Below are 14,268 nucleotides of genomic sequence, written 5' to 3' on the forward strand. Positions count from 1 at the left end.
CGTAAGGAAATAGCATGCAGTGCAAGTCCTTCACCCATTCTTTCCCTTGCTCTGCTGTCAGACTAAGAAAATGAAATCTCAACAAAACTACACTGCACAGCCCCAGGCAGCCAACAGCCCTGAAGCACATACAGAAGATGACCTGGATCAACAGCTTCTGAATAGCCAGCTTGGTTTCCTGGTGGTTAGGGACATATAAACCAAATAGCTTTCTTGCAAATACTCTAGACAACACAAGTCCTTTACTAGGAAGAAAGCAGCAGCGTGAGTAAAATTCAAGGGAGTGCATCATAAACAATTTTACATAAAGCAGCAGCTCCAGTGAACATACAGAGGAGTTCAGGTATGCGGAGCATAGTGGGATTTTTCAAGCATAGAAGTGAGAGCAGGCAATCAATTACATAAGAAAATACACCATACTCAATGACAGGAACACAGAACAACAATGTTAGAAGGGGGGTAAAGGTTCACCTAAAGCCACAGCTGCAATGATCTGGGGGCTGACAGGGTCACTATGCCCAGAATGGATAATTGTAGTAGACAACATGTAGCGATTTAATCAGAAAGCACTTGAGTTCAATTGCATTGCCAAGGTAATGCTGGGTTAAAAGCTTGCAACATAGTTATGGTCCAGCTCCTGCCATCTCCTCCCCACACCACGCTGCCCCAGGTTATGTTCCCACTTGGAAAGGAACAAGTCACAGCTCCTGCTGCTTTTGGTGAGATTGCAGCAGGTTAATAAACCACATGGATAATGCTTTAACATGACTTTTAAAGCATGAAATGAAGGGATCTGGAGAAAAACTTCCCTCAGAACATTCACATCAAGCCGCTGTGACCAAGAAGCTGTCTGGTGATGGGAAACAATTGCAGGGCAAATGGTGAAGTGGCTGAGTGACTTCAGCATCTCTTTGAGGACTGGGACCCAAAGAGAGGCATGGGAGAGCACCAGCTCCATTCCTTCTCCACAGGCAAGGAGCAAAGCAAAGCACGACATAGCAGCCGCTGGCTCTGCAGATGTCTCAGTTGCAGAAGCACTGCCAGCACTGAGCTCCTGCTGTTCCCAGTGTACAGCTTAATGCCACACTCATTTACAAGGGCAACTCTGCAAGCACATCCCTGAATAAATTAGTTTGGAAGCTCAAAAGGCAATTAACGTGATTCTAGCTATGGCAGTCTTATTTCTTAACAGGATAGGAAAATTTAAGTGACATAAAAACACTGACAGCTGCATCTGTGTGATAAAATAAAAGCACATGAGTACACAGATAGAAAATGCTGCACACAAACCAGCAAAGCATACGATCCTCTGCAACACTCCAGGAGAAGAACAAATACTTTCAGGAAGAGGTTCTCTTGTACAAAATCTTGCACAAAAGACAAAATGATGTCAGGCACCAGGCTGGATTGTCTGCGAGCCAAGGCCTGCCAAAACAGGCAAATGTTGTGCTGCATTTGTCTTGTACAAGCACAGGCTTTGAGCATGCTGGTGATTAGAAGGTTTATCTGCTCCTGTGTAAAGAAGCTGCCACTCCTTGCATTCTTTACTTCTCCCTAAATCAATGTGTATCTTGTTAATAGAGGGGCTGTCTCATTTTAGGGTTTGGTTGCTTCATCTCCCCCAGCCTAAAGAATTATAGGATTTCTAACAATTCTGTTTCTTGAAAACATTTCTTTCTTCCCCTTAGAAGTTACTGGAATGAATAAAGAGACTTGCTCAGAATCTGTCTGCTACCTACAAATAGAAACGCAATCTGGCTGCCTTCGGGATGAGGAATAAGATGAAAACAAAAGTTCTTTCTCTGTCACAGATGTCAGGTTTCTGATTGACACATGGAAGGAAAGGAACATCTGCTGTAAGAAGCCTTCCAAGAATAACTCCCTCTAATTTCTCATACACCTGGCTACTGTGCCACATACATATACAATCACAGCAGAGAATCAGCAGTTTGAGAGTGTAACAATTGAGCGGATATTTTCTATTCCGCAGACATCACAGTCACAAAGTATTTGTCCCCAAGAAATCAAATAATTCCTGTTAAAACTCAAGGGGAGCAGAAGTACTAGAGGAGTAAAACCCACAGTGTCTCACTCAAAAATTCAATAAATTTGGCTCAAAACTGCACCCTCGGAAACACTGATAGTCTTATTAAAGCTAGTGACCAACAGCTCGGGAAGTGAGATTTTCATGTACTGACAGGCAATTTCTTCCTGCTTTTAGGCATTGTTTACTGTGACAAACAACATATCCCAAAAGCACCTGAGCTCAGACCTCCCTAAGAGTTACAACAGATGAGATGTTTCTGAACTGGATTGCTGATGAAGTTCCAGATGAGTGAGGCACTTCAGGGATGCCCGAATGTGCTGAGCCTCTGCGCTGTGTCGGGAGAGATGAAAACTCACTTGACATTGCTTGTTCGGCTCCCAAAGGAACGCTCCCAAGGAGCACCACCTGGGGTGGAATAGTACATGAGCTATGCTGAGGCTCACGGATGCTGCAGGCTTGCTATTTCTGACCAGTATAACATCAAGAGTTTTGATTATGAAGATTATGTCTTCAGTGAACGTTAATTTTCGAGATGAGAAAACTCAGTTGTGGCTGAAAGTCCTGGTTCACACCTTCCACATTCACAGCTGCTTACAGACGGGCCCCCAGCTAAATCAGAGGTTTTCACCTGGCTGCAGCACTGTCAGTGGGAAAAGTCCCAATAACCTAACGCTGACAAGAGCTTGCTCTCAGGGTATATCAACAAGAGACCTACTGGTGTTTTTGCCTTGCTGCTTCAGTGTGCCCAAATTCTCCTTTGTAGTCCCAACACCAGCAGAAAAGACAGGAGAAAAAGTCATTGATGCAGCTTCGTATGGACTGAGGATTCCTGAACATTGCAGGAGTTCAGGACAGTTTTATTTACAGCCCCCCACATAAGACAGTGTTGGCTGGAGTCTGTCCTTTTCTGTTGCCCTACAACACATTCTGCATCTAGAACTTCCTAGAAATAAACATCAGATCTGATTTTGTGAGGAAGTTGTATTAAGAGTCAGGCCAACCCAATGTGCAAAGGACTTCCATCCATTCTCATTTTGGTTAGTTGTATGTTTATAACCTTGTATAACCAAGATGTTATAATCACAATACAATTGTGTATAATCAATAGATATCAAGATGTTATAATTGCAATATAATCAAAAGAGTAAGGCAAAGCAAACAAGGATCGCAAAAGAGAATAAGTAGAAGAGCTTACCCTTGGGTTGAGCTCACTAGAAGATACCAAAGAGGAGGATCTCCAGAAGAGATCCTTCCCCTCTGGTAGCCAGCTCTTAAATAGGTCCAGGAGGGGTGGAGCCTGGCTCCACCCCTTCCGGCAGCACAGGTGAATTGCCTTCACCTGTGCTCCTCTGGCTGACTCATGGCTCACCTCAGGTGATCAATCAGAGGTTCAGGCCGTGACTCAGCAGTTCCCATACAAACCTAGTTCAAAAAAAATCCACCTTTACTGAAGTAGACATGAAATTCTAATACTGAAGTATTGCAGCACACCATACTTATTTTACCTGATGAAACATGTCCTTTTCAGTATGCATATTTTATTCCAAGGTCTCTTACTAGATTAACTGGTGCAGAATGTGCAGCCTTAATCCTCTCTAAAGCGTAAGTAATTCAAACCATTTTTCACATAAGTTCATAACTAAATAATAAACTGCCCAACCAGAGCAGTTAATTAAACCAAGGTCAAGCCAGTAATTATGTGCACATCTTCAGCATTTATTCTGGCTTCAAATCCAGAGTGCTGCTTCCTAAACATAAGCTTTGTAAACTGTCAGTAGGGAGAAGCCTACACCCTGATCAGGACACGATTACTGCACTCCCACCTCCTGCATCTCGCTGCTCCTGGGGAGAATTCATCATCTGCAAAGTCAGCATGCCTCTCCAGACTGCTTTTCTCTGGATGACAGGGATGGCTCGTTACAGAAGGATAGAGCTTTGCACGTCAACCAATTGCTTAGGAAAGTCATTTCCTGTCCTCAGCCCTTCACAAGGGCATGAAATCTTCAGGGGTTGCATTCATCTCTGCCACAAAGCATCGCTCAGCCATGCACAGTTCAGACAAATCAGTGGAAGAGACCAGCAGTGCATTTTCCCCTATAAGGGTACCCACTGAACCCGACTCAGCAGCTCATCTCTCAGCACGGTGCGAGATGGTTGCCTGCTCCTCTGCCCCCTCAGATTCTCAAATTTGACTGACCTCCCCATCTTGGAAGCGTTTCTTGAGCTGCTTCAGCATGACAGTGAGCTTCTTGGACTGCACCCCGCTGTAGGCCAGCAGCATGCTGCCAAACTGCCGCTCTGTGATCCGCCCATCCACTGGGTCGTGCCGCTCAAACTGCAGGGAAAAAAGATGACAAAAAAGGGTGTAAAAAAAAAAAAAAAAAAAGTATAGTAACACCAAATGAACATCATAGCAGACGTGCTTAGAGAAGAAATCCCCACACAGTTGATTAGTTGCTTCTCCAGGACTGTTTCCATCAGAATCAATACTTCTTTGCACAGGCAACTTCTTGAGAAATTTTCACACCTAGTCCTTCCATCTTATTTCAGTTATAAGTTTCATCTTATTGGAAGCTATTTGTAGAACTGATCTTGAAAAAGCAGGATGATTATTTTAACCTGAAACTAAGCTTGTGCCCACAGGTCTCCAAAGGAGCGAGACAAGAAAAAATACTGAGGTGCACTTTGCATGGCCTTCCAGCTTGGACAAACACGTGAATAACTGTGTTGCAGCAGCTTCTTCCCACTTGCTCAAAAGACTCCAGTTTCAGCATTCAGAATCCCCTATTTGCTTTCCATAAAATATACAGGAAAACGTACAACTGATTACAAGCCCGACGATGACATTTAACAACAGAATTAATTTTTGAACTCTTATGGAACAACTCATTTATCTCAAGAGTAACACTAATTTGACATAACATGGCTGTGTTAACCATTCCTGCCTCAATCGCTTTTATGTGCTTAATTACACAGCTAGCACAAAGCCAGCAAGGCACCCAGCTGAGATCAAGGTGGGAGCGGGGGATGAAAGGCAGCAGCTCTGCCCGTGATCTCGAATTGCCTGTGAAGAGGTGCATTTCTCAGGAAAGTCTTGATTCAGCTTCCAGAGGAGCAGCAGCACTGTATCCAGCTCTGCATTGAGAGGTGACAGTGTGGCTCCCAGGTGGGGAAACAGAAACATTTAACCAAAACACAGATGCCTCCAGTCAATAGTTGGCAGCCAGGTACTATACGCGCTCACACAGTGGCATGCATTGCAGGGACAGCCAAGGAGGGGAGTGACAAACACCAGTGTTACAGAGCAGCTGCTGTCTGCTGGGTTACAGTCTCAAGTACAATCACAACTGAGCTAAAAAAAAAAAAAAACAAAAAAAAACAAAAAAAAAAAACCCACCCTTTTACCAAGGAGCAACATAGGAAAGGGTGAGGGAAGTTCAAAACTTGCCTCCAGCTGGTGTCAGATACACTTAAGTTAATTGTGGGAGGAATGAGCAGAGAACATCGTGTACAGAAGACATAAAAATTTCAGTGAGAAGAAAAAAGGAAGTTTAAGCAAATACACAAAAATTGGTTTTAAAATAAGCCTTGATGCTTTGCAGAAAAACAGAGGATGAGTGCAACAGGGGCTGCTGCGATCCCCATTTCCACCTCTAGGCTTCACAGGTGCCAGCATTCCTGGATCAAAGCTCCATGCTCCTAGAAGTCACCAACAAAACACATTTCCTGAGATAGTAATTTTTTTTTTCCTGATATGCTGCCAGGGGTGTTTCTTCATCAAACACACAAAGCTTAGCTTCAAATGATTTGTGAGAACCTTGTTTTCAGCGTCTAAAAAACACACACACAGCTGCAGCGGCCCCTTCCAGCTACATGCCAGGATGCAGGCATGTGTCTTCTCCTATATGATTAACAGCATATTTCCAGTTATAAATCGAGACTTCAGAGCCACTGGCTCAATCTGGCAGGCAGCAGGCACAGTGAAGGCACCCTCAGTTATTCGTTGGACAAGCTCTTGGAGAGCCCAGTGCTGCTGGACAGTTTCCAGCCACCACCACTTGGTGCCAGCAGTGGATTCTGCATGTGCACAACAGTAAGGCTGCAAGACTTAGAGGTACAGCACTCTCCAGTGTCACCTGAGGTGCTGTGGAAATTAGCCTAAAATATATTAGGCGATATTGATGGTCATTAGAAGGCAGTGGGATATGCAGGACAATTGAATGTGCTCCCCAAAGAGGAGAAAGGCAGAAGAAATGGGTACAGCCAGAAGTCACCGGAGCAGATGTCCCAGTGCCAATCTGGAGCAGCCTGATCCATGCAGTCAGCCCATGTCCATACCAGCCATTAAAGAGACTACCTATAAGCTGAAAAAACACATTTAAAATACCCTTTCCCCCCCCAAAAAAAATTAGGTGTGAAAAACATCTCCGTGTTTCTCTAAGAGAAGCTTCTTCTATCTCTAACAATAATGTTAAACATAGCTTTCAGTCTGAATAACAGACTACCCTCTTTTGCTTCGATGCATACAAGAAACACTTCATCAAGTGAGGAAAGCAGAAGGCAAATAAAAAGAGATTGTTTTCTCTGCTTCCGCATCCCCTTAATTGCAGAACTCCTCACTGAAAGGCAATGCAAGAATTCACCACAGAACGACAGACCTGTAATCACTCTGCTCCCAGACTTCACTGCTTGTTTTGACTATCCCATCCACCTGCTCCCGAGGGAAATCAACTGCCAGCCCCTGAAAAGCACCCAGCCTGAGCCACTTCAGAGACAACACCATAAAAAGCATCTTTGTTCAGGAAAATGCTGGGACTTCTTGTACACAGAAGTTAATTTCCTCTCATCCTCCTTCTGCTGCCACCAGCTGCAGCACTCATGGCTGGGTAATGAGGCAGCTCCAAGGCTACAAGCCACCTGGTGTAGGCAGCAGGACCTGCTCTGGGTCCTCCCATACACAGGAAGTGGACATGGCCAATGCCACCAGAACTCAAGCCATCTGTCTCACAAATGAGGAGTTCTCAGCTCTGACAAAGAATGGGGAAGCAGGAGTGAGTATGAAGCTAAGAGCTTAAGGCACAGCAGCATCACATCTCTAGGAGCTGCTTGCAGACTCTGGGTTCCGCAGGTCTCAGGGCAGGGCTGCTTTGCTGCTTCCTGCCCTGCTTCAATACTGCTTTCAGCCACAACGCTGCAGTGATTTGGAAAGAAAACTTCAAGATTATATTATTGGTGCCTTTTCTAATCTTACTCCGAGAACACCTAAAATCCTAGTGCTGAAACCCTGGCTCCTGAGCAACTATGAGTGCCAGGAATTGCTTCAAAGCAAGAAGCAGTGATCTGGCCACCAGACCTAAGTGTGCAAAGCAGCACCATGTCTGCACTGCCTGAGGGGAGTGCTGGAAAGCCTGGACACCCAGGGACAGCTGAGCACCACCTGCAGCCTGCAGACAAAGTTCAGGGAATGTTGCCATTTGGTTTTTAAACCAAAGCCAAATACACATCACCCAAATCAGCAAGAACCTCAGATGTGCTGATGAAAACATAGCTCTGACTTTCTTCAACACCTCCCAAGCTGTTTGCACACCAAATTCAAGCCCATAAAGACCCACTAAATTAAAAACAAAAATAAAAACAGACTCCTGACAGCAGTGCATAGCTTGAGTCAACGTGAGCCAAGGCTAATTCTACTCAGTGCTGTGACTCAAAGGAAGTACATGCACACTTTGCACTGGCTTCTCTTTATTTCTGTGTTACCACTACCTGCCATCATTTGCAGTATGCTCCCGTGGAAGCAGGAGGCCTCCCAGAGAACCAAGTGAGCAGCAGGCAACCAAGAAATTGCTAACAGCAGGAACTGTATTATTTCTTAGCCTTTGCCTTCATTATAAAACTCCAAGGCAATGTCAGTTTTCCAGAATTCCATGAAAAACAGAGCCCCCACATTTCTTTAACAAAATCAGCCTTCACATACTGCAACGTAGAATGTGGTTTACAAAGAAGTCTCCTCTCTCTTCAGCTGCACAGACCATCTTCTGCAGCCTCAACCTGGCCACAGCCCGATGCCAAAGCACAAACTGAGTCCTGGTTTGCTGCCAGAGACCCCCTCATGTCAAACAGCCAGGAGTGTCCCACACATCACCACCTTGGGCAGAGAGCTCTGCACACCCATGGAAATTAAAATAGTGCTGGCTGCAGAACAGCTCTCAAGCAAACACAGCACCCCTCAAATCTACTTGGAGGCCATGCTTGTGGAAATCAGAGCTGAAAAATGGTATAGATAGTGAATTCCTGATAGTTTTTAGTTTTGGAAAACACCACAGGGCTTTGAACTCCCAGCTCCAACAGGCACAGGAGTCTTCTGCTTGGTATTACTTTTCTCAGTGATGCTCCCAGCAGCCCCAGACACTCAGTTCGTGGTGGGACTTGAACATCTCTATTGCACTGCCTTACCCTGTGACAATATAATTACAGCATCCTGAGCCACACGGGTTTGCTGAGAGCTGCTGCATGACTGCGCTGGTCTGTAAACCAGGGACGGTTATGAAACGTGGTCACATCGCACAGCTTTAAAAGGGACATTAAGCACAAAGCACAGCATCTGTGCAGTGCAGGAGTCAGCATTTTCAAGTTATTGTTTTTTTTCTTACTTTTCAGAACTCTCCTAAACCTTCTACACTTTGATGCAGATATCTCTGAAAGGTGAACAAACTGCAGCCAGGCAGCCCAGCAGCGTAACGCCTATCCTCTTACACATGTTCCTATCCAGCTGCATTTTAGCAAGCTGTTAAATTGCTAGGAAGGCTTCTTCTAGAAAAACAAACAGTGCATAGAGTCCCTAAAATCTCAAAGCAAGCACCTAAGAAAGAATCACAGAATCACAGAATTGTAGGGGTTGGAAGGGACCTCCAGAGATCATCGAGTCCAACCCCCCTGCCAAAGCAGGTTCCCTACAGCAGGTCGCACAGAAATGTACACGTGCTTCTTATTACCCATTGAGATAGCAAGAAAAAAATCTACAAGGGCTTTTGGGTGGAGAGAAGAGCACAGAGGATAATTTTTGAACTTTTAATGTTGGTTAGACAAGCATCAGTAACAGAAATATTGCTAATTCTGTCAGCTTTAAGAATACTTGAGAAAGGTGACCTGTTTAGAAAGGCAGCAAAGTGTGTGTAATAAGGAGCCAAAGGGATCTGGGAAATAATGATTTGTGGGGTAATATTCAGATTCACAATCTCTGACTCTTTAAAGTAGTATTCGCTCAAAGCTTTATTGGACAGGCTGTAATGCATTATTTATCTGCAAACTGCTGAAGCACTGGTTCTGTTTACTGCTCTAAAGAAGCACACTGCCAGGATCTCGTCAAGTTGCATATACAACTCTGACAGAGAAGAAAAGCACTGTTCATCTTCCTAAAACCCAGCAACCTCATCCGTCCAAAAAAAAAAAAGAACAGTCTGGGAGGAAGCTGTAATGCTTGAAAGGGCACCAAATTAATGCCAGAAGAGAAAGCATGGCAAAAGTTTCTAAATACTTTTTAGTTGGAAAATCAGAGGTCTACAAACAGTCACATTTGAGCTGTTCTGGACAACACCCTTGCACACCAGAGGCTGTCCAAGAAAGTCATTCCAGAGCTAGATAACACACAGAAACAAATAACTGTTCTTAACATTCAGATGTGGCACTGGGGGACATGGTGCAGTGGACAGGTAAGCCACTTTCACAAAGGAAAAATCTTTTGAATGGTTTCCCTCCCTTTGCTCTCCAAAAGCAGCTTACATGAATACGTAGCAGCAAGGTTAAAAATGTGCATGTCAGCAGCAGTAAAATCCCTGCAGAACAAGTGCTTTTAGATGCTTTTGACATTTCTTTGGCCTTGGCACAGAACCACTGCCTGCAAGGGGAAAAATTAATTCCAACCACCAGCAACTTGTTACGCTTTAATGAGCAATTAAAAGAGGTTACATAAAGATGGCTGTACCTTACCTTCATCCTCATGAATCAAAATAACTTCCTGCCAGCTCTGAAAGGATCTGCATTTTGAAATTTCAAGTGTTGAGGGAATGAAATGAGAAAAATGTAAAGGAGAGGAATCTGTAATACTCATGTCTGATGAATTAGAGAGAAGCATTCACTTGACTGCCAGAGGCAGAGTGAGATGAAACAGAGCACCCTGCTTCTGCTCTGCCAGCCAAGAGCCCAACTACCACTGCTGCTCTCTGCCCTGACTACATCACTGTCACTTGTGGCCTTGGCAACACTCCTGGTACCCAGACATGAGGAGCAGAGGAGCTCCTCCATCCCACGTGCCCACTGAATAAGGAAAATGCAAAGTTCAGAAATGTAATGAGCTCCTGATCTCTCTGCAGCAAAGCCCATTGGCTGGTTGCACGTAACCAAGCCATCAGTCCGGAAATCCCAATAAAAGTCTCTGTGGAATCAATGCATGCAGTTTTATTGCAACAGGAGTAAAAGTCTTTCACTGCCTGCTAGAGTTCATACTGTTTCTGCTTGGCCTTGGAGCTCAATTTACCAAGAGAAAATAAGTTAACTGCACTTTAAATCAGTTTAGCAGAGAAGAGGGAGTGAAAAGGGTAAAGCAGCTGCTCAGACCACCTCACATCACACGTAACAGCACAAAGTCAGAATTTTGAAGATGAACAGTGACACACAGCACCTCAGCTGTATTTTCAGAATCCTGCTTTTCATCTTACAGTCCCAGAGCTGGTTGGATACCACAGGCATGTACCTCATTGGTGGCAATAAGAAAGCTGGGGAAACATAACAAAACTAAGTATGGAGATTGAATTGCTGCTCTTAGCAGGTTTGGGGTGGCATTTCAGAGAGCAGAGAGGTGACACAGATGTGGAAAGCAAAGGGCTAACACTTTCCTATATCTACCTACAGAATCACAGAAAAATGTAGGCTGGAAGAGACACAGGCTGGCTGGGTCTCTCAGGCCAAGAGGACCAAGGAGACTGGAAGATTTGGAACAGATACTATCAAGCAGAAATAGCGGAAATGATGATGTCAAGAACTATCCATCTTCCTAACTCACAGAACTCACTCAAAACAGCACTACTAGAGACAAATCTGGACATGAGGAAGTATTACTTTTCAGAAAGGGTGGTCAGGCACTGGAATGGACTGCCCAGGGAGGTGGTGGAGTCACCGACCCTGGGGGTGTTCAAGGAAAGACTGGATGTTGTGTTGAGGGACATGGTTTAGTAGGAGCTATTGGGAATAGGTGAACGGTTGGACTGGGTGATATTTTAGGTCTTTTCCAACCTTAGTGATTCTATGATTCTATGATTTAGGTCTTTTCCAACCTTGGTGATTCTATGATTCTATGAAATACTGCATATGGGACATACTGGCTGCAGAGCCTGAACTGCGTTTTTACTCCAAACTTATCACCCTTTGTGAAACTGATAGGAAAAAAGGGAGCTCTTCCAAAGATGCTAATACAACAGAACATGAAGAAAAAAAAGCCAAATATTTGTTTAGGGTCCCACCCTGTTGCTGGGTTGGTCTCCAAGGCACCTGGTCTAAGGCATGCAGCCTTAGCTAATCCATATCAACATGCAACACAGAAAGGATTCCAGCTCCGCTCACACCTCTAGGCACCAGTTCCAGAAGGCAGAGCTGGCACTGATACTTGTCATGGAGGAAGCAGCAGCACTTTGCATGCACTTTCTGCTCTGGAAGACAATAGGAAAAAGCAGTGAGATATCAGGGAAACCACTGAAGCAGCCAAACCACAAAAAGTTACAACAAGTCATTAAAAGCTTCTCTTTGCCCTCTGGCTGTGGTTACATTTCTCATCTTTTCCCTCATAGCTGAGCTGATTGCTGAGTTCTCATGAAGTGATGGAAAATGTACTTTCATCAAAACAATAAGCAAAAGGGAAGAAAGTCGCTACGGTTACTTAAACACGCTGTCAGCATTCCACCCAAACAGAATAGGAAATGTCTGAGGCTTTGTCTGACCCAATCATCCTCAGAAAGTTTCTGCATGAATATTTTGGTAAGCAGAAAAAACCAACAAAACCAGTAAGAAGAAAATGGGTTCAGGTGGTCAGAAACCATTCTACCTCCACAGCCAGAAGAAGAAACTGACCCTCTTGTATACTAACTGCAGATATGCCTGGATCTGTCTTATCACATTTTAAGAGGCTGTGTTCATTAGAGCGCTCCTTAGAAAAGGAACGACGTGAACCCACTAGGCATTGCGTGAAAAGCCACTTCACCGTGAATAAAGCCATCAAACGTGAAGCAAGGAGAGAAGGTTTGAGATAATGTCAGAGAAGATAAAAGCATTGGAGGAGAGGCCACGTTATGTAACGCTGAGGACAGAAATAGGTCTGCATTGCCTAAATCAGTGAGAATGACAAACAGAAAAATCAGATGCTTTAATATCCTGAATTCAGGAAAAAAAACACCCACAGGTTTGGCAGAACAAAATCAGCACTGCACAGGTCAAATTTTCAGCTGAAATCATAAAAAGCATAGATCATAAAAATCATAGAAATCACACAGCATGGACTGTGTTCAAGGCTGCATACTCATTAACATACCTAGACATCAGTACCTTGTGCTGTGCACAGTTAACTTGTTAGAAAGGCATCTAACATTCATCAGAAAGATGCACAACTGACTGATAACACTAAGAACTAAATCAGTATTTAACTGTTGCTGGAGGAAAAGAACAAGTATGAAAAGCTAAAAAAAAAAAATCCTATTGCCTCTTAATGAGCAACGTGAGAACCCACAGACGAACCACTCAACTCCAGCACTGGGTTAGAGAAAATAGTTCAGTGCCTGATCACTGCCAAACACTGGAGAGAAAGTGGCAGTGGGAAACCACACCAGAATGGCAAGCAAGGACAGAGAGATTTCTAGACCTCTTCCCTTCAAGTTTTATCTTTGGTTTAACCTTAAAAATTATTTCATTGATTTTCAGTTTGTAGAGGAACTGAAGAATCAACACTTTCCAGTCCACTGAGAACATTTTTCCACCACCACTCTACTCCCCCTACAAATGCACAGCTCTGCCGCCAGCTTTAATGAACATTTAAATGAAGTTAAATGTCCAACTAGCTGGACAAGTGCCCTCATTAAGGCTTTAGTCCTTGAGTCAGTTCCTTACATCTGTAAAACTCCAAATAAAAGGGGGAATCAATTCAGGTTCAGTTCACAGAGACCGATTTGATAGCAGCCTATTAAAAAGCTGTACTAGCTGAATCACACAGCCTGAGCACGTGGACATTTGTGCATCAGACAGAAACACCAGCGATCTCTGAATACTACCTTAGCATATCATGGTTGTGAGAGGATCTTCCTGAGCACAAAATCCTCACTTGTGATTCAAAGAAGAACCTGGCTTTGCTCAAGGCAACTCAAGCCTTCAGGCTTTTTCCAGTGAAAGGCAATGCATTAAATGAATCAGTTCCACTTGGGAACAGAGACAGACACCAAGAAATCTGCTGTTGCTGTTCCTGTATTCACATTACTTAAAAGAACCAAATGTTGAAGGTTGATACTTGAAGTCAAGTTATGTGACCAGGAGGAGTCTGGGAGTTGCTGTTAACTCATAGTAATGGAAAAATAAGGATGCATTCAGGACGCATTGAATGACAAGAGATTCAGAACAGACAGACATTTCTTATTCAATCCTGGGTTAATGTACATTATAACAGAGGTCACCTAGCAGAGAACATGTATTTAGAAGATTCAAAGAAGGCTTGAATGCTTACGCAGCAGAAACGTTCAGAGTAGTGAAGCAAAGAAGGAATGAGCACAGATGAAGAGCTTTGGGAAGACGACAACCCCCGGTCCTTCAGGGCACAGTCTGCTCAGGAATGAGACAAACCTGCCTTGGTAAGGTAGCCTTACCTCCAGCTTCAGAATATCGTGCTGCAGTTTGCGCTGGAACTCAAGGAAGTGGGAGATTGTCAGCTTCCCCTTCAGATCTGCCCCAAAGAAGTATGTTGTCAGTGCTGAGTTGAAGCCAGTCTTCAGGGTGTTCCCAGTCGTGGACCGGTCTCTGTGGCGCATGCCCATGCTGGTTTGAGAGCGAATGATGCTCTGAACCTAAAAAAACAAGAGGGAGCATGCTAGAACAAAAACCACCGGGGGAATTGTAAATCCTGGTTAGCCAGCACGAGGTCCACCTTGCTCACATCATGTTTCCTTCTCCCTGTATACAAAACAAGTTCAGTT

The 14,268-nt window shown here is 44.1% G+C and overlaps 1 protein-coding gene across 7 annotated transcripts in view; it reads right to left on the minus strand.

Annotated features, from left to right (window-relative positions):
• MICU1 (mitochondrial calcium uptake 1) overlaps positions 1 to 14,268 on the minus strand; it is a 91,565-nt gene that overhangs the window by 8,797 nt on the left and 68,500 nt on the right. For all 7 annotated transcript variants that reach the window (XM_048946980.1, XM_048946983.1, XM_048946982.1 and 4 more), the window contains 2 exons: positions 13,942 to 14,139; positions 4,245 to 4,382 (listed from right to left, as the gene is read on the minus strand). In XM_048946980.1, coding sequence (XP_048802937.1) covers positions 4,245 to 4,382; positions 13,942 to 14,139 — 336 coding nt within the window. The remainder of the gene's footprint in view (positions 1 to 4,244; positions 4,383 to 13,941; positions 14,140 to 14,268) is intronic.

Source organism: Lagopus muta, chromosome 5 (genome assembly GCF_023343835.1).
Source record: "Lagopus muta isolate bLagMut1 chromosome 5, bLagMut1 primary, whole genome shotgun sequence".
Taxonomy (NCBI): domain Eukaryota; kingdom Metazoa; phylum Chordata; class Aves; order Galliformes; family Phasianidae; genus Lagopus; species Lagopus muta.